At 42.7% G+C, this 23607-nt stretch overlaps 1 protein-coding gene across 11 annotated transcripts in view; it reads right to left on the bottom strand.

Annotated features, from left to right (window-relative positions):
- Positions 1–4081: 4081 nt before the first annotated feature.
- Positions 4082–23607, bottom strand: part of LOC134754769 (protein PRRC2C-like) — a 33004-nt gene continuing 13478 nt past the window's right edge. Inside the window, exons 5-15 of one of the 11 annotated variants that reach the window (XM_063691109.1) lie at positions 21268–21439; positions 18925–19052; positions 18299–18564; positions 17184–18158; positions 13751–17060; positions 13462–13603; positions 12848–13137; positions 11843–12019; positions 10069–10266; positions 5725–5965; positions 4082–5171 (exon numbers count right to left, since the gene is read on the bottom strand). In XM_063691109.1, coding sequence (XP_063547179.1) covers positions 5059–5171; positions 5725–5965; positions 10069–10266; positions 11843–12019; positions 12848–13137; positions 13462–13603; positions 13751–17060; positions 17184–18158; positions 18299–18564; positions 18925–19052; positions 21268–21439 — 6012 coding nt within the window. In that variant the 3' untranslated portion in view covers positions 4082–5058. Of the gene's footprint in view, positions 5188–5724; positions 5966–10068; positions 10267–11842; positions 12020–12847; positions 13138–13461; positions 13604–13750; positions 17061–17183; positions 18159–18298; positions 18565–18924; positions 19053–21267; positions 21440–23607 lie in introns of all 11 variants that reach the window. The other 10 variants (XM_063691113.1, XM_063691111.1, XM_063691114.1 and 7 more) reach the window with 10 other exon arrangements.

Raw genomic sequence — 23607 nt, 5'->3', positions numbered from 1 at the left:
CCCTTAATGAATGGCAGGAGCAAGGAATCCACCGTGCGATTATCTAAAACCGAGTCTAAAGAAAGGATGCGTAGCACTTGGAGTTTCTTACACTGATCCGCTTGTTCCTATTTCTATCGCACGCGTAATTCTTATCGCTGTCGTGTTTTTTGTCCCAAAAAAATATGACGGTGTGGAAGCTTTTAGTATGGGGTGAAATTTAGTTTTTAATTTTTCTCAAGAGCAATAATCAACAGCTTGAAAGACATGCAATAGCACGCAACTTTTTTTATTTATTTGATAAAAGACAAAAATATAAGCGTGACAGTCATCAGAAACAAGACAACAAAAATAATTTTGACTTATGACATATGTGGAACTCACTATAAGGATTTCTAAATAAAAGCTATAAATCGATCATAATATTTTTATTCGCATACAATAATTGATTATGATACATTGAGCGCAAAACGCGCGTCGCTAGCGGCCGTCGAGCGAGCAAACGCTCGCTCGCCTTTCGCTTCAAATTACATTACAATATTCATTTATATTGCAGCTTTCATGTTGCAATAACCGTTGCTACATATTCACTAGTGAGAAGTCTAGAGGCAGCATCTGTCAGTGCGTGTCGGCGCGGGCGCCTTCGCACGGGGCCGCTAACCGTTCGCGTATATACTTAAATATAGCAGTCCAATAGACTATCCCTCGTCTCTCTTCTTCAAATATATTTACATACAGACAAACGGCGCGGCAGGCGCGCCGACGCCGATCCCGGCCCGCGCGGCGAATCCGGGCGGCAGGCGGATCCACCATACACTTCCAAAGTACTCTAACAGATCGTTTTCTTGCAAGCCTCAATGCCCTTACACGGCTCAAATACAAATATAGTTAGTTATTTGCAAGAAAGAAGGTACATAACGGTATTTCTTTATAATAAGAACCTTCGGCATCCTACAACTGGATTGATGTAATATTCGTATTAACTATCATGCGATACATTCAACATTATATTACACATGCAACAGGTAAGCGTAAACCAAGTCACTGACAGTTTATAAAAGGAGATCAGGAGTAAATGGGAGCTCCGAGCGCAACGCTTAGCTCTTTTCACATTAGCACAGAGATTGATTCGTCTCATTAGTCCGTAACGCAGTCGTAGACAACCTCTGGATTTAATCAAAGTACTCTAAGGCAGTATCATAACATAACGTGTAGTAGCATGTACACAACAATGGAAGAAAACGGTTGTAATTATTACACGACTATCTAAATCTAGCTATAAACAACACCATTGCCCGGACCGGACGCATGTTATAAGCTCGGTTGGCTAAGTAATCGTGCCCATACACACAGCTTTGCTACAAGTCTTGATATATTTTATCGAGACGCCACGCATGCAGATATGTTACACTAGAATAGACATGCCAAACTGGGCCACCCCTGCCAAGGTGAAGTCTTATGAACTTATCATCTTAGGTAAGGTGGTTGTACTGATTGATTAAAATACTTACCTATACCTGTCATTATATCTATAATGTAACGTCTTTTCTAGTGTCGGCATAATACACAATGATGGCATAAATGATTTTTAACTATATGACCAAAAGAGCGTAAAATGTGTCAAAACTTGTAGAAAACGTACCGATAACCACTTATTAGAACCAAGACCATCTCCCACCTGCGATGCTAGCCGCTTGCATACAGTGTTTGCCACTCGCGCAGTGGCCGCAGCTCAAAGGTATAAGGTACGGCTCACGGCGCCTAAGAATCACGCAAGTGAACGTCTCTAATTTCAACCACCGCTTTTACTCAGAATTCGCTGCTTAAAACGGCAGAGGTCTATAATTAGTAACATCCAGTTGCAGTAAGTATGCATTAAACCAAAATTATATCTAAGTCTTATTCGATTCTAACTCGTCTACTTTATTTTATCAAAAGGACTGTATGTTATATGTGAGAAAGTTGAAACTAAATAACTAAAGGTATCATAACCAATGTGTCTTAAACAGATGTAGGTTTATAGTTAGTGTAAAATAGCTGTGTTGCTAGCCAACTCTGGCGTCGTATTGGAGAGTTGCCTGGCGTGTGTATCGTAGTGTGTGGCGTGTGTATGTAAAGTGGGGCCGGCACAGAGGGCCGGGCCGCCGAAGCTCGGACGCCTTATCTAACTTGTAGCAGTCACGCTCACGAGTAATGATAAGTCATTTGAGTAAAGTTATGAAACACTAACATAGAATGCCGCTGTTTTTGTTTATTGCTTTCTAATAGCGTTGCCGTAAACTTTTTGTGCAATAGAAAACAGTTTGCCGTTGCCGATACATACACACAATGCATTCGCTTTTGAAATATATAATCGCAAACAGCTTTATAGGTAGAACAAAAACCCAACGGTTTCGACCCCACCACACCACCACATCCAATTATGAGTTTGCATGCCATAAATATATGACTCCGTTTTAAACAAATTATTAATAAAACGCACACGCAAATCAGTCGTGTTTTCTAATTTCGTATTAAGCTAAATTCATAAAATGTAGTGCCATCAATTTACAACAAATGATGAAACAAAGGGCCACTTCATTTTACATTATGTAGGTCATTGCCAAGATACAGCTAATACATGCTGGATAAAGTGTATTTAGAAATTAACCTAGTTTATGCACAGGCACTTGTAGGATTGCTTCTTGATGTTTGTAAAAATCATTCTAGTGTATTGCTTTTTTTAATACTACATATAAAATTGGCAAAACAGTCGGCCGCGTTTTAACAAGGATTGCCGGTGCTACGTTTCGGTTATTTCTATCTTAACGGAATTGGTGTACGCCTTGTATGCAATATGCTACAAAATGGTTACAGCAAGGGTGTGCGATGTACGTGTAGACTGAGGGGGCAGCACTAACAGTGAGGTGCGTGTTCAACAAATTCATAAATACGCCGTTACCAAGCAATGGGGTACTTACTGTCGCTTGTTGGTAAGGAGCTACTAGAAGGAGCAATTAGAATTAACCTTATCAACAAATGATAATATGGTATATCCCTTGTTTGAAAACGTCACAAATATATTGAACTTGTGACAAACTGACAGGTGTTCTAATTACTCGGCGGATGAATTAAGCAGAAGGCCTGTTGCCCCCTGCAGCCCCCTGTTGGCCTACTACAACATCAACACCACACTTTGACTATATATCAAACAAAAGATAAAATAAATTGAACTCGCACGATATTCTTATGGCGTCTGCTAGCAATGCCTCTGTCTTATATCAAAGATTGCTGTACACTGACGATTGATTTTACCTAAGGTTGTACAGAAGTAAAAGAGTTGAGAATAATAAAGAGAGAGTCCACTTAAGAAAAATATTTGGCTACTTAGTTCATTTCGATTGTATGGAGCGACCCAATTGAGGAATTTTAACAAGTCATGGTCGTCTAGTAGTGACTATACCTTCACGGCAACCAACTACCGTTTTGGTAAATTTTAGAAACTATATATAAATTATAATTATTAGAAGTATATTTAGTCTCATATCATAATCATCACATAATTTAATAAATAAATTACTATTAAGCATTATTGCTATTTCATAATTCAATTTAAAGTTAATACAACATTAATTTAAAATAATAAAATTTTACACATACAATTTGAATTTTAATTTAAAATAATAAAATTTTACACATACAATTCGAATTTTAATTTAAAATAATAAAATTTTACACATACAATTCGAATTTCAAGTATCAAATACAAAAGCCGCCTAAATGTTCAGATCCCTCGGGAATCGGGACTGCGCCTCAACGCGCAGAATAGGTGATCCGAAGTATTTGAACAGCTTGACTGCCCTCTATTTTATGGCCGGCGACCACTAGCGCCAGGAGTACTTATTGTAGATAAACAGTAATTGAAGTAAGTAAGTAAGTAATTCTAAGTTAAGGTAGCAATTTGACTACGAAAATACTTAATTTTTGCGTGGATTGGACAGTTAGCATTTAAATTAAGCCAGTAACTCCACTACATTAAGTTTCATTATTGTTCGTGTAATGAGCGCCAGCCATTACTGTTCCACCGTCTGCAAATTGTTCATTCAAAGACATGATATAATGATATTTACGTACATTTTGTATGCAGATCAGTGCTTGCTACGTTACCTACATAAGACCTAATGAAAACTCTAAGAATAATAATAATAGGTATTGCACAGATATCATAACAAGCGAGTATTTGTATGTCATAGGCAATGACAAGATCGTATACGGATTAGATGTGATGAAATTTATAGCGAATCAATCAATCAATCTATGTTAGTTAACGTACGATTGTCGGATGTTATGTTTATGCTGTTAACCGCCATTCACAATTCTTTGACATCAGACAGAGTGTGCGGTCGATATAGTTATTAATATATAGACACAGTTTGATGAGAAATGAAATAGCTGCATTTTGAGGATATTTGACACAGTTATTTTAAGTAACTAATATTACACGTTAAAAGCACTTTGAAGTTCATGCTTGTAATTAAAACCATAGCATCTAGTTTGCTATAAATCATAATAACATTATATTTATTATATATTTTGAAATAAATCAATTAAAATTAAACTAGAAACTAGTTTGCGATCAATCATTACAATTATTAATCATAATATCCACAATTTGGAAATAAATGAAATTATTGAAATAAATATTTTTACGTAGTCACACTACTATATATAAATATAATATGTTGATAATCATAATATCCAGTTCACAGAAAACTCATTATAAAGTGTGAACAATCTACGAGCGAACTCAGTATTATGTCGTAAAGTAATACTTGTCGTCGCAGCCTGTTTCGGCAATCGGACAATGCAATAAATTCATTAAATTACAATAATGTCAATAATTAAAATAATAATATTGTATGCATAAGTGCATTGAGATTTGTATGAAAAAAAATATTATCTGCCAGTGTTTGCACCCCACATAATCTTAATCTTCGATAATTAACGTTTAACTTATAATACCGAAATCGTCGGTCGGCGTGTCGTGTTGCTTGTTTGGGTAGAGGCGGGCGGGCGGAGCCGCGTGGCGGCAGCGCACGCTCACTCGGCCTTCACCTCGGCGGGCTGCGCCTCCACGGGCGGCGCCTCCGCCTCCTCGGGCGCTGCAGCCGGCTCGCCGCCCTCCGAGGGCCGCTCCATCACACCGCCGCCATCTGTACCCACATTATACTATGTATAATACACATAAGCTGCCTACTTTTACCTTCATTCAAGTTTCGCACAAGTTACATCACACATTGACATAGGTATACATGAGAAAAAGCATTTCACTCATCAAATATTTCGAGAGCTAACGCATGTAATCAAAACTACAAATTGCTCAGTAAGGAAAGTAGTAAGACTAGTAAGATAAAAAAAAAAACAGTTTTCCAAGGGTTTTTTTATATGGAAGAGTTATTGATGCATGGTGGCAATCGATTCCATAGCAGTCATTCGGTACACATTAATCGCGTTTTTAAATAGGACAATTGACCTGAACATGTTAAGATTCCATCCTATATACAAGGTATAACACCACCTACTGAAAACCTCAAAACAGTTTGCTCAGAATTGAGCCCAAGTTAAATCAAAAAGGAGCGCAACTTTTATAATGTAATTTTTTACCACGCCCAATCTTAAAAGAATGTAACATAAATGAAGAAAGGAAAGAATTGTCCATAATTTTCAGTAGTCAATGTTACACGTCATTTACGCCACAGGACTCACGAGTACTTTTCAGCGTACATATGTATGGTAGTTGTTGCAGTGGATACTGACTGCGCTGGTGGTGGTGGTAGTAGAGATTGTGGCGCGGCGGCGCGTGGTGTGGGCGTGCGGGCGCGGGCGGCGCGCGGTACAGCGGCATGGCGGGCGCGTGCGGGCGCTGGATGGGCGCGGGGTAGCGCGGCGCCGCCAGTCCGCCACGCGGCATGCCGCCGCCGCACCGCCCGTTGTTGCCGCCGCCCATCTGAAACAACACCCAAGTGGGAATAAGTTACAACTTACTATCAGGGTGAATCATGTTGAATTTTTTTTACATGCAGATACGTCTGCGAGCGATACAATTTCTTATTGTCACTTCTTGCCGTGGTTATGTTCCCCTTGGACACTCTTTGGTCGCCCTAGTTTTATGTCACTTTAATTAAATAATCATGTATTTTTGTGGTAGTTATAACTGTTATAACCGCATTTCACAATGGGCAATCTACCAAGCATTTTTAGCACAACGAACTAGAATACGTAACTATAGAATTGACTAGAGCTCAAAAATGATCCCAATCACAATACATGCACTCAACCGTAAAGCGCACAGTTTGACATCAAATATTGTAATGCCACGAAAGAGGCAAGCCAATTGAACTTTTATTGACCAATCACAACTTTTTAATAAGGTCATCTACAGGAAGTATTCTTGTAGGGTGACTCACGACGGCCTCGTCTCCGAGGACATGCAAGACAAACTGGACCTACGACGAGACGCTTTGGAGGCGGGACTAAAGATCAAAACCCCGGAAGACCCAGGACATGAGGTGCGGAGCGACGAGCTCGTTGCCGTTGCTCATCGGCACAGAGGGGATGGAAAAGGTCCACAAGTTTACGTACCTCGGTAGTGTAGTGTCGGAAACAGGTGGGACCGAAGACGAGATCGCTTCGAGAATCGCCAAGGGGAAAGCAACCTTCGCATAGCTCCGTCCGGTATGGCAATCGCGGAAACTGACTAGGAGAGTTAACATATACTCGTTGTGGTCCAACGTGAGAACCGTATTGCTGTACGGATGTGAGACGTGGAAGGTCACTAACAACATCTCGCGTCGGCTCCAAGTCTTCATCAACCGCTGTCTTCGCCGTATCCTCGGTGTATACTGGCCCGAGAGAACCAATCCAACGTAGATCTGTGGGAACGTTGCGGCGAGACTCCGATCGACCAGCAGATCAAACGCCGCAAGTGGAACTGGATCGGCCACACGCTCCGAAAGGACCCCGATCACATCTCGAGGCAAGCCCTAGACTGGAATCGTAGAGGCGGCGACCATTGGCAAGACGTGGAGCGAAATGAAGCGCGAAACTCAAGACCGAACGGGATGGCGGAGCACTGTGGATGGCCTCTGCCCCATCTAGGGGATATAGGACCATAAGTCAAGTCACAACTTTTTAATAATAGCGAGCAATTAGGTAATATTGCAAGCTGCGGGCGGGGTTTATTTATGGAGAAGGGATAACTATCGGTGGTATGTATAGGTATGTGTCAGACAAGTCACCAATCAACCACCGCCACTGTCACCAGTCAGTCGCTCCAATTCTCCCTCAATTGCTCAAAGGTTAACTGGAAGAGATCCCTGAACGGGATAAGTTCGCCTTTGTACAAATGATGCGTTTTTCTCTTGTTTTATGTTTCTTTTTGTACAATAATAGTACATTACTACAGAGGCCGTGAAGTAAGGGGTTGCCGGCCGAAGAGAATTGTCGGCCGAACGTAGTAAGGCCGCATAGTTATGAGGCCGCCAACCCCTTTTCACGCCGAGGTATGTATAGTGCTTTTCTCAAACATGCAATGAAATAATAATACAAACATGATGATGATGATTGTTTCATGTTGTAATGTGGATAGGTTACTCAATGCGTGGAGTATCGAGGAGGAACAAAAATTTAATTATTTTTGCGCTACGACACACGGTTCAGGAGATACAGATAAAAAAAATTGTTTATTGTTTTTTTTATGTTTCTTTTTTTTTCTTTCTAGGGTCACCTAGAGGGGAACGAAAATTTGAGTATTTTTGCGCTTTACGACGCATGGTGTATGAGATACAGCCCTCTAAAGATTTTTTTTGCTTTTTTTTTTTCAAATATAAATGGAGGGCACCTAGAGGGGAACGAAAATTTTATTATTTTTGCGCTACGACGCATGGTTTAGGAGATACAGCCCCATATTTTTTTTTGTATGTTGCAAGTATGCTTACAGAGAGATTGGTCGTTGGCTGTATGTAATATTTCCTTTGTCAGTCTAATCTTAGTGAGGAAATTTCAAAAGTATACAGCGGACAATAATGTACGTTTCATACTAACTCCCTACATTACTTCTTGGCCTAGATCAAAAAGTAATGTAAGGAGCCATAAATGAGCAACTTCATGTCTTCATTTCGTGACTTTAGACGCTTAAATGTTTCATCACACGGCTCGTTTCTCAGATCGGCAGATAGGTGTTATATTAAGACACCTGCGCCGAAGCCCCGGGTCCTAAGTTTGCCTACTTCATACTTGATGCTTTTAAGCAATAATGTGTCAACCCTCAACCCGCATTAATTTTGCAATAAAATGTCTACTCAAAAAAAATTACGTTTAAAGTTGACATTTTATTAAAAAATTACTGTAGGTTGATACATTTTTGCTAAAGAGCATCCAAGTGTAAATGGGTACCATAGACAAAACTGCAAGTTCATATTAAACTTTTGAAACTAAAAAAAACAACGATGTACCTTCTTTGGTCCAGTTACCAAACCAGGTAGTTTTCTAACAAACGTTGCAAAATACAACAAGAAATTGTAGGCATGCAATGCATGTACAGTACCCGCCAATAATATATCACCTCCATGTTTTTACGGTATAACTTTATTTATTTATTTGTAAGTGATTTCCACCTCACTGCTTTAGGCAGTCTAGTAGTATGACGAGAAAAATTGGCTTCATATAGGGAATGCAATCCCGCATGAAGAATTCAATCCCGGTATTTAGCGGGATTGGCAGTCTCAGTCCCGCGGGATCCCGGTATATGCGGGATCCCGCAAGTTAGTAAGTATACAATTTTACGAATTGGTACTAAATTTGAAGGTTTAAAACAAAATTTAGAAATTGTATTAAGGGCGGTAAAGTTTACCGCCCTTAATACAATTTCTAAATTGTTGTTTATTATTGTTTACCGGGTAAACAATAATTCACGAACGAGTGTGAACTGAAGGCTTAATCAACTCGAGTTCCTAATTCCTGTACCGTGGCACACACAATTTGTTTTTCATCACACTTGTGAGAAAAAAGAGGAAGGAAAAAAATAAAACCTGCCAAATTTCGGACGTACATTACAGCCCTGGGTCTAAATTTAGGATTTATGGTCCGCATCGCCTAGCAAGTGTACCGAAAAAATATATTACAACCCTGGGTCGAAATTTACGATTTACAGACGGCATCGCCTACCGTGTAATAACAACTTTAACGAGCAAGTGTGATGAGTAGTTATTTATTTAACTTCTTAAAGAATAATTAATTATTAGACGTTAATGGTATAAAATACTTCCCTTAGTTTTGTGATTGCTTTACACAACTTGCATCTAGCACTGAGAATCTTCCGCCATCAAAAAATACTTCCACACACATCGTAAGCTTCCTAATAAGTAGTGTTGCCAGTATTTGGAAACTCTTTATACACCGTCTCCAACATACTTAATATTTACAAGCAAAAACATTTACTCATAATATTACTCAATGCACAAGGTAGCAAAAATAGACAAATTCGGGCGAAATTCTCTTCCGTGTCCCTACCCCCTTCCTCTACAGATGCATCTAGGCTCCGTAAAGAACTTTCGCCATTGGGCGCGCGTCCACGCACGTGTTACTTGTAGTAAAATGTAAGAACCACGTCACTCCACAATCCCGCGGGATCCCGCTTAATTTACGAGCGGGATTAATCCCGCAAATTTCATGCGGGATCCCGGTATTTCGGGATCCTGGTATCCCGGTATTGCATTCCCTAGCTTCATATAATGGTTTTAACATAGAAGTTTTTTTTTAATGTAGTCAACTTCTTTTTTTTGTAGAGATTTTTTTGTAATATGCTGAGTCTCCTTTTGTAATTCACAGTATTTCATTGCAGTATTCATCATATATTTGTATAAAATAACTAGTAAAATATGCAATCTACAAACTTACCTATATTTTACTCTATACAAGCTCATACAAAAATACAAAATACTCAAAGGTGATATATTATTGGCCGGTACTGTAGGTCCGGCGAGCTGCAAAGTGCATGGACACTTTATGAATGAAATCTATTGTGATGTGATACATGATATTGCATCTAACCTGCTGCTGATGTTGCTGATGCTGTTGGTGCTGCGGGTGCTGTTGGTGCTGCGGGTGCTGCGGGTGTTGCTGGTGCTGCTGGTGCTGCGGATGCTGCGGGTGCTGCGGGTGGTGCTGGTGCGGGGTGTGCGCGGGCGGCGGGTGCGGCGGCGGCGCGTGGTACTTGTGGTGCGGCGGAGAGTGCGGCGGCTTTTGTACCTACACAACCACGCATTGTGTATTCATACAAAGTCATTCTAGTCTGTTTCTTGTTCAAAAGATGTCAATGTTGTTCAATGCTAATTTTGAGAACGATTAAACATAAAACAGTACGTATTCAAGTATGTATGTAACATGACAAATACGAACGCTTCCGAGAAAATACGATTGTAAAGGATTATGCTACATGCTATTTAGTACGTACAAAGCTTTAAAAAAATGTTGGCAAACTAATACTTATAGGTGTTTTTTTAATTAAAAATTGTACCTACACAACCACCACACCACAACGTGGACAATAGTGACAGTAGTGAGTAGTGGCCACAGCTTGACAATGTGGTGGCTTTTTATTGTGTAATTTTTCTTTTTAGGTAGGTGCAATAGATATTCGGTATTCGGCAGAATAGTAGGTAATTAACATTCGGCCGAATACCGAATAGTTGCCGAGTAAAGTATAGTTCATATAGAATGGGTACATAATTAGTTGTGGTTAATTTTTTATTTTTTCATGGCGGGATAAAAATTACTATTACGTTTTAATCACCAACCTTCAAAGTCTTCATGGTGAAAATGTTATTTTGCTAGCTTTATGCATTTTAAAGTTTTGTTTTTCTTTCTAAAAACAAGAACCGAACTACGGACTGATACTGTTCTTTCTTCATAATAAACTTGGTCAAACCAAATTGTCAGTAAATAAGAACAAAAAGTACTCATCCTTTTCTTTTGGGTCATACTATCTTTGTCTCACACTAGTACTAGCCCTAAAGAAAAGGACGAATATAGTTTTTTTTGTTCTTATTTACTGCCAATTTGGTTTGACCAACTATAGATATGCAAATATAGTCGACCGCTTACGTTTGATAGCGTTCGAAGGAAGAAAAAACAAGAGCGCTAATTTTTTTTTTTACTTTTAAGGCTTATAAAAGGTGCCTCACAAATGTGGAAAATACATTTTTGACCAGTGACATTGGCAATCTGTAAAAACAGGTACTTATCAAACCGCCCTCGTATGTAAAGAGTGCTTAGAGAAATGAGTTTTGCCATTGTATTAAAACCTCATAACGATCCCGTAAAATTTTGGCCTGATTTAGCCAGCTGCCACTACTCAAAACAAGTTTTGGCATGGTATGCTAATAATCAGGTTGATTACATACCCCACGAGATGAATCTTCCGAATTGTCCCCAATTTCGATCTATCGAAAACTACTGGGAAATTATGAAAAAAAAATTAAACATGACTAGTCAAATTGTCCAGGATATCAATTCGTTGCGATTGGTTTTACCTCCTTTTCTACATAATTAGGCAAAAGATGATATCTTTTTTATTTCATTGTCTGGAATCTAAGAGTGCACCATCAACAATAATCTTTCACCGGCATTCCCCATTGAAGTAGGTTTTTTTTTATTCAAAATTACCAGTCTAAATATTCTTTTAAATGAGTAAATTCCCAGCAAACATTGTCTATGGAAATAGTTTTAAAAAGTATGTGTGATAGGCCAACTCTTTGTCTACTGTAAAATGTATCTGGTGACCTGTCTTAATGTGCCAAAACAACGTTATGTTTGGTAGACTCACGTTGGGCTTGGGTTGCTTGCCCTGCGGCGTGGGCGAGGCGGGCTCGCAGAGCGGCGCGAAGCCGTTGGCGTGCTCGTGAAGCGGGCTCTTGAGCTGCTGCGGCGGCGGGCGCGGCTGCGCGGCCGCGGGCGGGGGCGCGAACTGCTGCTGGAGCGGTGCGCGGAACTGTTGCTGCTGCTGTATCAACAATAGTTTCTCTTTATTACTTTGTCCAGTCAATAAAAGATTTTGACAAATAATAATCAGATAAATATATCCATAGAGTTCAGCCATCAACTAAAATATATAAGGTTGGTATTGCACCTGTCCAATATCCTGCTACAAGGTGCATTTTCGTCTCTCTCTCTCTCTCTCTCTTTCACTAAGCAAAATCTGAGATGCTTGCAAATACACATTGAACACTAATCGACATATTTTGTCCTTACTGAAACGTCACCTTCGCAACTTAGCAATGATGTTTACTATAATATGAGAAACCTATCAAATATTTAGATTTATGTTCTCCCGTTTGCCAAGCTGATTTTAGAAAATAGATTAAAGAAGAATAAGATAAATTATATGAAGGGTACTTTTGAGTAATAGCGGTTTTAAAATTTGGAACCATGTCAAAATGTATGGTAATTCTGTGACCAGGTATTTTTTAACTTAAAAAAAGTTGTGTTACATATATTATACAGTGGTAGCAAAATATATAAGTAATAGTTCATTAAGAGCTCTACATTTTGAGATGAAAATCTCATTTTCGAAAAAAAGGGACGTTCTTTCCGTGTACCCTTCATTTGATATTGATAATTCCAAAAAAAGTAACACTTAAAAAGCTGCTGGGGCATTTGTATTCAACGTAAGGCTTAGAACGCACTGCGATAAATTTCTTGCGGTTTCAGTCTTCTAAGTGCGTGCGCTTATGAAGCATGCCGTACGTTACACTTTTTGCACACGCAAAAAAATAATCGCAGTGCGTTCTCAGCCTAACACATAGAGAGCGGCCGGTTGTGAATAAGTTACCTGCATCTGTTGGACGGCTGCTGCGACTTGCAGTTGGTTCGACAAGAACTGAGAGCTGAATGCCCCCGACTGCGCGGGCTGCGTGAACTGCAGCGGGTAGGTGGGCGCCGGCGCGGCGGGCGGCTGGTACGGCGAGTAGTACGAGCTCGCGGGCGGCGCGGGCCGCGGCATGAGGCCCTGCAGGGAGTACGACGCGTCGCCGACCGGACCGGAGTAGCCTAAGTATTGTTGCTGGTAGGTATTCACTCCGCCCACGCCACCGACGCCACCGACGCCGCCACCTTTGCTACCTGAAAGGTATCATTTATGTAATGTGGCAACCTTAAAATCATACATAAATCATTGCAGATTTACAGTAATGAAAACCGGTCGCAACGACATGGAACAATTTTGTACTTTGATATGTTAAACAAATTGGTGCTATTTTTTAGATTCCGTACCAAAAAGGTAATAAAAAGGAACCCTTTTTGCGTTAGACTTCATGACTTTCTAAAGATTTTGAACTGTATATTATTATGCAAGTTTTTCATTGGAGTATTTTAACAATATCGATTTTATCACTGTTGAGACTGAATTTGAAAGTGCAGTAATTGGCTTGATCATACCGAACATACCTATGGCGCCGATCTGTTGCGTAGAGGGCTTGACGGAGGCAGACATGAGCGAGTTGGAAGTGCTGGAGATGAGCACCGTGCTGGGGCTGTTGCCGAGCTGGCCGGACTGGCCGAACGCCGCGCCGCCGCCCGCTGCTGCCGCCTGTACACACAAACACGTGCCATATTTACACATTTTTTAAACAAGTCAAATCTGATTTAAAAGCAGTATTTTTTATTCAACTACACGTAAGCTACATTTCACCAATTATAACCATTAAATTAAACTTACTAATTTAATCAAACTTACCATGCGGTACTGATTAGGAAGGCTCTGGAACATGTCAGGCGGAGGTTGATAGTTGTAAGGTGCCGCGGAGCCGGCACCGTACGGCGTCCCGGGGAAGCCTCCGAACTGGCCCCGGCTCTGGTCGAGGAAGGCACCGTACAGCCCGCCCTGCTGCGGCATCTGCTGCGACGAACCCAGGAGTTGCTGCGACGAATTGAACAGCACCGCGGGCGGCGACGGCACCGACAGCCCGCCGTATCCCCCTTGGTATCCCATGTGGTTGTAGTGCTGCGGGGGCGGCGACTGCAGCTGTTGCGTCGGTTTAACCTTGCACACGTTCGGGGGAGCACCCGTTTCCGTATTGCCCTCCTCGAAACCTGCAAACTGCAATTCTTCACTCCCTTCGGCCACCGCAGACATCTCCCATACTTTCTTGACGCTGGCGATTTTTAAATTGAGATCCGCAGCCAACGGCGAAATTGTGTTTGAAGTGCTCATGTGCGTCCCACGCGGCAAGCCTAGCGCAGATTTGGCCGACTTATCCTCAGTCAATTGACCGAGATCCGAATCGAAAGCGAAATCTAATTTCATATCGGACGAATCCTCGGCTTTCTGAGTCGTGTCGAACGACATCGGCAAGCCCAGAGTGCTCTCCCCGTCAGTCACGGGTCTATCTGATATTAATTCTTGAATAGAACGCGGCGGCGGTCTTACGTCCCCATTGAATGTGAGCGCTCGGGCGTCAACTTCCGTAGGCATTTCCTCGCCTTGCGGCTTGGCAGTATTTGCACTAGGTTGATACTTCTGTTTGAGAGCCTCGGCGGGTGGAGCAGTCTTGTAGTTAGTATTTTCGAATATAATAGTTTCCACAGGCGGCGTGGTCCCGTCAAGAACCCCAGCCCCAGCATTATCAGTGGCGAGGGACGGAGCGATAGCAGGCCCCACTGGCGCCGGCTTGTTCTCGGCGGGAGCGTCGCCTGGCGTGCTACGCTGACTTGGTGGACCAGACTTGTTTTCGATCGGCTCGGAGGGTTCTTCAACATTACCCCGCAGAGTTTGCGAAATAGGTTTATCCCAAGCATTAACTGCGGGCGGCGGAGGTGCCGCACCCGTGTCTGGTCCAAATGCGGTCACCAAGCCCATTTGCTGCTTTTGTCTCTGCTTCACAAAACGCGGTGCCAGGTTAGCCTGTCGCGTTCGATCGTACTGCGGCCCGGTCTTACCAGACACGGGGGCGGAACCTCTTGCGTTAGACTTATCGTTAGTATTTCTAGTAGTCGATCTATTTCGGCCACCGCCCTGGTTTGAGTGAGATCTAGGCTGTTTGGCAATGTTCTGAGTTTCTTCTTTTACAGTAGGTCCTCTAGTGTCCTTTGAATTTTTCTTATTACGCACCTCCTGGAAACCGTCGTCCGCGACCTCATCTTCTTTTTTAACGACAGTTATGTTAAGATCAGTCATAGCCTCCGTAATATCAACAGTTTTATTATCTACTAGAGCATCTTTCTTGCCGGGCTGCGAGTTGCGGCCACCGTTGTTTTGGCGGTTTCCGGATGCCTGGTTGCGCCCTTGCCCTTTGAGGGACTGGCTCGACATTCGACCGCCGACGGACCTTCGACGGCCGCTGGATCCTCCTCCTTCGGAATGTTCAGACGTCGTTTCCCAATTTTCATCTTCACCACTAAGCGGGCCCGGCCCGGTTCCCTTCGGGCGGCGGTCTCGACCTCTGCCGAGAGACGAGCCGGTGCGAGGCTTGTTGCCAGGTTTCCCCTTGTCGTCCAGCGGCGCATTGTCTTTTACTTCGTCCATATCCTTAACGGCGCGATTTGCCTGACTAAACGGACTTTTGGTATTTGGCGGCCCATAGCCAGTAACCCTTTTAGCGGGCGCCGGTGGCCGCGTGGTACCCTGGAAGCCGCCTCGCCCCCGTCGAGAAGGCTGACCTCGAGGCGCAAAGGGCTCACGATTTTCCATATTATCCATGGGAGGAGGCTGGTCAACAAGTAGAGGGCGATTAGGATCGTCGATTCTGTCAGGTTTCTTCATGCCCCTCGGGCTGCGCGGTGCGCGGCGCCGCTCCTTCCGCTCGGCGTTGGGCGCGCCGTCAGTGGAGCCGTCTGACTCGCTGGCTCGGTTGTTGGAGTGCGAGCTGCGGTGCGAGCGTCTCCCACGTGACTCTCGCTGTCCCCAGCCTCGGTAGACGCCGCACCCGACTCCACCTCCATACCCTCCTCTTCCTTTCTTTTCTGAACCGGAGCCACTAGATTTCCTTTCAATAGGTTCTTTATTAGGAATTTTATTAAACGCCTCAGTAAACCTTTCGTGTCTTTTGTCATCAACATTGCGCTTTTGAGACTCCGACCCACTGTGAAGAGATTCTACGGAGTGTGCCTCGTTAGGCTTGGGCACCGTGGGGGCTGCAGGATCCGTACTCGACTTGGAACAGATTGATTCAGATTCTGAGAGTTCCTTCTCCGACTTTTGCGGCGTAAATATTGGCTTCACGTTCATCGCCATTGGATCAGATGTAGGAGGATTTTGTAAATGCGGGTTGGTTAGAGGTTCCAGAAGACTTTTACTTATAGATAAATTCGAAGTTTTAGAAACTTGGGCGTCCGTAAACGACTGAGAATGACTTAGAGAGGTGACAGGTTGGGTTGGTTGGTTTGTAAAAGAATTAGCTTGAGATGGTTGATTATGAGAGAAGTTTTGTACCGCAATGCCATGATTCTTGTTTTGACCTTGAGCGGCGAATGGAGTCATGTTTGTTGGAGCTGCTGTCTGTTGTAGGGGAGGTCCTGCGCTGGGTGGTAGAGACTGACGCTTGGGTTCCTCGTCTTTCAGAACAGGATCTTTAGGCTTCTGTTCATTCTCACTGGAATGTACAATTTTCTCAGTGGGAGATTTTGATGAAAAGTTAGCGTGATCTTCTTGCGAGGCTTCGGCCCAGGAAGTATTACCAAAGTCTCTCTCGGATGATTCGCGCTGAGAATTGGACGCAGGCGAATTACGTACATCAGTCGTAGGCGCGTTGGAAGACGAGTCAGATGAAAAAGCTTCCGTTATTCCAATGCTCTTTCGTTCAAAAACTTCTGATAGTTTGTCAGCAGCGGAAGGCTTGCTGATTTGTTCCGTGGATCGTTCCACAGATTTCCGATCGGATTCGCTTCTCCTTTCTTTATGATCGCCATAGTCTTTATAGGACTCCTTGGAGTTAGATCTGTCCAATTCACGGCCCACTTTCTCATAATCCTGCATTTCGGATCGCCAGTGTTGCCCAGATCCTTCTTTGCTGTCCCTTCTGAACTCATCTTCGCGGTCCGAGTAATCCCTGAAATAAGACAAACGTAAAGATAAACGAACATGTTACATTATCTATGGAGTGTAAAATTTATGTAGGAATTGTGTTGATCATAGAAACATTTATTCTGAAAGATTCCAAAAAAGCAAGTACCTGGAATAGGAACGGCGGCCATTGTGCGGCGCATGGCGGGGAGCGTTGTAGGACGGTGGCTCCTGGCGGCGCGGTGCCTGCTTGCCGGAGAAAGCCCAGCCCTTGTGCTGCTCGTCCTGCTGTCTGTTCTGCTGTTGTTTTAGGAATCGAGGCGGAATATTTTGTTGGAAAGTCTTGGAAAACGCGGGATTGTTTTGATCATGTTGGCGTCCGTAGTCCCTGTCGCGGAAGTCCCGGTCGCGATCCCTTTCCCGGTCCCCTCGGTCGCGATCGCCGCGGTCGCGGTCGCCACGGTCGCGGTCACCGCGCTCGCGGTCCCTGTTGTCTGTGCGCTCTCGCTCCCGGTCAAACCGGTCGCGATCTGTGCGCTCTCTATTATCGTTGCGGTCTCTGTCGCGGTTGTCCGCTCTCTCCTTCTCGCCATCTTGGCGTTCTCTGTTATCCATGCGACCTCGGTTGTCTCGGTTTTCTCCGCGATCGCGAGTGTCCATGCGATCGCGGTCTCGGTCCCTGTTGTCGAACCGTTCCCTGTTATCCATGCGATCTCTGTCGCGGTTATCGACACGCTCCTTGTCCCGGGTGTCGCGAATTTCGTTATTAACTTTATCCCTATTGTCTACGCGGTCCCTGTTGTCGGCCCGCTCCCTGTCTCGGTTATCAGTCCTTTCTTTGTCCCTAGTGTCGGGCTCGCGGTCCCTGCTGTCCTTGGCGGTCGGCGGCGGCGCGCCCGAGTCGGACATCTGCCGCCGCTGCTCCTCGGCCTTGCGCTGACGCGCCCGCGCTACTGCCTGAGCGATCTCGTTGCTTTGCTTCTGTCGCCGCTCCGCCCACAATTGTTCCTCGTCACCCACTTCCTGTATTTTCGAATCTCCCACCCGATCCATGTCAACAGCTGCTCTGTTGTGATTGATTTTGTGAATCCCCTTACTCGCGGAAGGCATCGAGGATTCTCCGTCAGAAAAGTCCAATTTTTGACTGAAAGAAAACAAAATGATAATTAATTTGTGAAATTCGATTACTATGTAGCTAACTAGAAATATTATGGTATGAAAAGTAGCATAAAGATAAACGAAGTGTCCAGGTTACATTCCTTTGGGGACAGGATCAAAACGTACTCATAATCAATGTCATCATGTTGCGCCCATCCGGCGTCGCGCGAGATGTCGTCGAGCGAGGATATCTGCTCCTCGCGCAGGATGGGACGCGCAGTGAGCACCTCGACGGCGCGGGGCGTGGCGGGCGGGCGAGGGGCGGGCCGCGGCGCGCCGCCGCCGCCGCCGCCGCGGCTGTCGCGGAGCGCGCCCAGAGACCCCAACCCTAGCCCGCTGCCGCTGCTACCTTTTATCAGCTGCGGCGATAATGGAGAATTTGTACAATCCAACTATCAGACAATAGAAAAATATACACTGTAGTTTGAACATCAGTAGGACGTCACAAAAAAAACCTACTTATGATGGATATACCCACTTATAGCTTGAGAAGTGAATACCGTGTCCAGTTTGAATTATCAGAAGAACTCGTGGGAAGTATATAAGAAACATAAAGAACACTTGCAAGTAGCTGAGCTGAGTAGTGTGCAGTGAGCAGTCTGTAGTCTATTTTTGATAAGTCTTTCGACCCAGTTTGTATAATTCATCATCTCAAAGTTGCTTATTATCATATTTATAATCATTATGGTATTAGGACAATTCCCAAGAAACGTAACTGCGTGGGTAATCCAATAAAATACGGGAATACGTACAAATGAGGGCAGAATGGCACGGTAGTGGGGCGGCTGTGCGGCCGCGCTGGGCGCAGGGGCGGCGGGCGCGGGCGACGCGCCCTCGGGCCTCACGCCGGCGGTGCCACCGCACGTCCAGCTGCCTTCCGCTGCAACAGATAGAGACAATAAGATCACGTTAAACACTCACCCGAGGGCCACCGAACACACGTTTATAGCTGACGCCGATCGCCAAACATTTATTTTAACCAATGATTGGCGATCGTCGTCAGTTATGATAATGAGCGTGCGCATGTTCGCAGCGTGAGTTTCGTGGCCCTAATTCTAAACACAATCTACACTTTAGGAATATTTCAATTTTAACTATCTAGAGATATTTATTGTAAGACTATACTTGGGTTCTGATGCTCTAGCTATTATTGTAAACATACAAGAGTAGGTGTACACAGCTGCAAACAATCCGTAACAGCGGCCCTGACAAGAAGTTGCGGCGAAAATGTAACTACTGGTATATACTCTAACAAATTAAATTATTTTCTATGAAAATAATGATGATGATAAATAATGATGTTTTTATTGCAGTTTACTGGTATATAATTGCTATACCATCCTCCCTCTTTTTTCCTCATGGATTCTATCATCAAAATTCGAGCTTGACAAATATGTGTCTTAAAAACTTAACTTGCTTAACAAACATAACGAAGAGGACACATCGCCAAACGTGAACTATGCGTCGTTGAAGAGTTCCATTCTGATCATCATCAGCAGTTCCACTTCATCAAATGTCACTTTCTAAAATCTAAATGCTTGATTTGTTGATGAAAATACTAAAATCACTATATGTATGTCTTTAACATTTGAGGAGTTCCCTCGATTCCTCATGGATCCCATCATCAGAACTGCGTTTTGAGAAAAACGGGACCATTATGTACGTATTGTAGCATGACGCTACATCTGTCGTCAATTTTGGAAACTACTTGCTTGTCTGTCATGTCTAGTTTGCTTGTTTGTTTAGTCGTGTCGTACAGAGTGAATTGATTTACGCAAGTACGGTTAGATGGCGCTCTATAAAAACACATGGAACCTTTTTTGGACTGAGATGTTTTCGATGTTGGCAGGTTACAATTGCGTTGAATTTTGAATTTCAATTCTGATTCGGAAAGAGGAAATTTGTTTTCTGTGGGGGACTTCAGATGGATTTTGAGATTGACGTGAAAACATCTGTTTGTGGTGCGCGAATATTTTTCAATTTTTTCCTTGTTTCCGTCAAGTTAACCTTTTAATCGAGAGGAACGTTTTCTTCTGAAGTTGCCAATAATAACTTGGAGTGCGCTTTTCTTCCCGTCGTTCCGCGGCCTTGTTGGCCGTAGTGGCCTGCACCAGGACCTTTTAAGGCCACCGTCGAGCAGTGCTCCGGTGGTGCGTGGTGGCCGTATCAACGACGGGGCGCAGCCGCCGACGGGCAGTCGGCAGTGGATGGCAGGATGGTCGTCGACCGGCGGTGGAGGACACGAGCCCGCATACTGCGTGGTTCGATAGGTCACGGTACAGCGTCGGTTGGCCGAACTTTTTCTTTGGAAAGGAACTAGCAGACCCACGGAGGACACGAGCCCGCATACTGCGCGGTTCGATAGGTCACGGTACAGCTTTGGTTGGCCGAACGTTTTCTTTGGAAAGGAACTAGCTAATTGTCATCGTCTACGGAGCTTAAATATTTTTTAACGTTATGGAATCGGTTCCCGTTTAATAACGCTATAATTGTTCATTGTTATTTTTTGTGCCATATTTCTTTTAATTATGTAAAGCCGCTGTTATCCGTATTCCGCATTTCTTTACGGTTTTTTCAAAATTTTAATTGCCCCTAATTGTCAGGCGAAACTAATATTCGGCATTAAATTTAGGCACCTATCACCCGTTGAAACAGCCATTATCGTCCATAATCTCCATCTCATTCATCCATTTCTTTCCTTCTACAGCTAAATTTATACGCCGTTATTTTTCGCACGTACACCAGTTCACGCCAGTGCGGAAAGCGGACCGTCAGAAAAATAATTTGTTTTGGTTATATTATTATTTTAAATTCCATGTGTAGATTTTTTTGTGGTGTTCGGAAGTGCTTTACAAATTATACGTGTTGTGCAGAAGTATTTGTTTTACTGCAGTATACACTAACAATAAAATAAAAAAGATTTTCAAAATCGGTCCAGAAATGACGGAGTTATGGAGTAACAAACATTAAAAAACAAAACAAAAACATGCAACCGAATTGAGAACCTCCTCCTTTTGAAACTAGAATAGAATAAGAGAGACCCTTTTATAGGCCTCTGGGCGGCTAGAGGCCAAGTGTTAGTAAAAAGTACTCACTTTGTGGTCTGAGTTGCGGCTGCGGTGCCGCGTGTTCTGCGGAGCGGTGCGAGGGCTGAGCAGCAGCCTCGAGCGAGGGGAACTCTGTGCGCGAGTACGGCGCCGAGGGCGGCGGCAGCGGCACCCAGCCGCCAGGGGCGCCCGCAGCCGCACCGCTGGGCGGCGCGACACTCTGCAGTACAACGAAAAGCTTTTTGTCAAAAATTGTATTTTCACATCACCTATTCGAAAAGGGAACTTTTCTTCCCTGCTAGGAGGGATCAAAGTGGCACTTTTCTGTTCAAGGACATTTTGTTGCCAGTATGAAATATTGACACAAAGACATATGAAATTAGTATGCATATAATCGATTACAATTTCTTTATTAATTTGTTGTAATTGTTTTTAAATTAATTAATAGCATATTTAAATTAAGTAAATTAATTAATTAGCGTAATATTTACAAAGAAACGTAAAAAAAAAACATTCGTTTAATAATTTAATTTTTATTTTGAAATTTTAGGTCTCCTTAAACGCAGCACGCAGCCATACTTGTCTATGCAATTTAAAAAGTTTATATTTAAAAAGTTTTGTAGAAATATTTCACAAAGCATTATGCGATTCTGTATTGTGTATAAATTTGTAAATACTTAGTTTAAATCAATAACTTTATAATAATAAATATAAGTGATATCAGTCTTCATAGTGTTCTTCCGAAGATTTGTTTCAAAGTGGTAAAAGCTAATTTGTTACCAGAAAAATCTACAAAAATAATGTACTTGATTTTCATTGTATAATTTTAGTTGTTTGCTGCTGTTTTTGAAAAGATATTAGGTACATAATTATGAGCTGTTAACTTTTAATTTGTCAGTACAGTCACGTCTGAAAATATCGATACGGAATTACAGACAAAGTGCCAGAAGCATGTAGGTCCCTATACTAAGGTCGTGTATACATATTTTTTGCACTTTGTCCGTATCGATCTTTGCTTAAAATAATAATGTTTTGAAACCTAATATATGTATGTAATTTCCTCATAGGTAATGTGAAAAGCAGTATGTGTCACATGGTAGCAAAATTATTTTCACCTTGGGCGTTAACACTTGAATCCCTCACTACGCTCAGGATTCTATGTTAGAATCCCTCGCTACGCTCAGGATTCTATTATAGAATCCTTCGCTTCGTTTAGGATTCAATTGTACGCCCTCGCCGTAAATATGTCATTTTGCTCCCTTGTGACACAATCTACTATTTTCTACTCGTCGAGTATAATCTGTGTATTACAACTTCACATGCAACACTACAACCTTACTCTTTTCAACGTTGGATAGTCTATGGCACTTCCGACTCGAGCATAAGAATTTTATCGATACGGTTTAGTCAATTATAAAAATTTTGAAAATAGAACTTCATACATTTCGAGGAGACTCGATTCAATGCATCTGCTTTGTGATTGGTTGGCCAACAAAAACATATTATTTTATGTTGTAGTAGAAACAATTTCTTCATAAGTCAGAAACGCGCATGTGACACCCTTCATATAGCAACATCCATACCCTACGAAAACCACTTAGCGTTGCTTGTTAGTCTCCATAGGTTACGGTGGCCAAAATCGAGACAAAAACTGTCTTAAAATTGAATTTAGCGCCTACCAGGGCCTCATGAGTTACGAGGAGGTGTCGTTGACCAACCCGCCGGGTGCGCCGGGCCCGGCGGCCGGGGCATCGGTATGAACTGTATGAAGGTATCGCGGGCTGCGGCGGCTTGCGTATCTTAGCTGTATACTTTTGGTTTGTTTACCTATATGATTCTACTAGTTGAAAGTATTATTTTTTTGTCTCGTAGAAAAAGTATTGTATACAATAGTGATATAATCAAGCTTTTCAATCTCGTACCTTAACTTAAGCAACTCAGCAAGCTTCGTTGCTTAAACACGGTACTCGACTGAAAAGCTCTCTATTATATCACGATTGTATAAAATACTATTTTCACCTCAGCAGCTCGAACAAGCCTACTTGCGTCACTCCCTGGAGTGAGGAAAGTAGCTTTTTAATTTAGTGAAGGCCATGAACTGCCACTTCATACTTTTATTACATTATTTTTTATTTATTTATTTTTTCTAGTATTCTGTGTAATTCGAAATACATTTTAACCTTTAATATGTTCTCACTACTGAGGTACTGAGGTGAAAAATTATGTGTGCAACACGAGAGGAAAGTTGGTTTTTCTTGCGAGTGTTTATTTTGAGTCCCGAGTAAGCGAAAGATTCTATAATTGAATCACGAGCGAAAACACACGAGATGTAAAATAACTATTGATACAAGCCTTAATCGCCGACTGTATTTTTCTTTTAACAGACAA

This window comes from Cydia strobilella, chromosome Z (assembly GCF_947568885.1).
Source record: "Cydia strobilella chromosome Z, ilCydStro3.1, whole genome shotgun sequence".
Taxonomy (NCBI): domain Eukaryota; kingdom Metazoa; phylum Arthropoda; class Insecta; order Lepidoptera; family Tortricidae; genus Cydia; species Cydia strobilella.
This window is presented reverse-complemented; position numbering and strand designations above follow the sequence as displayed.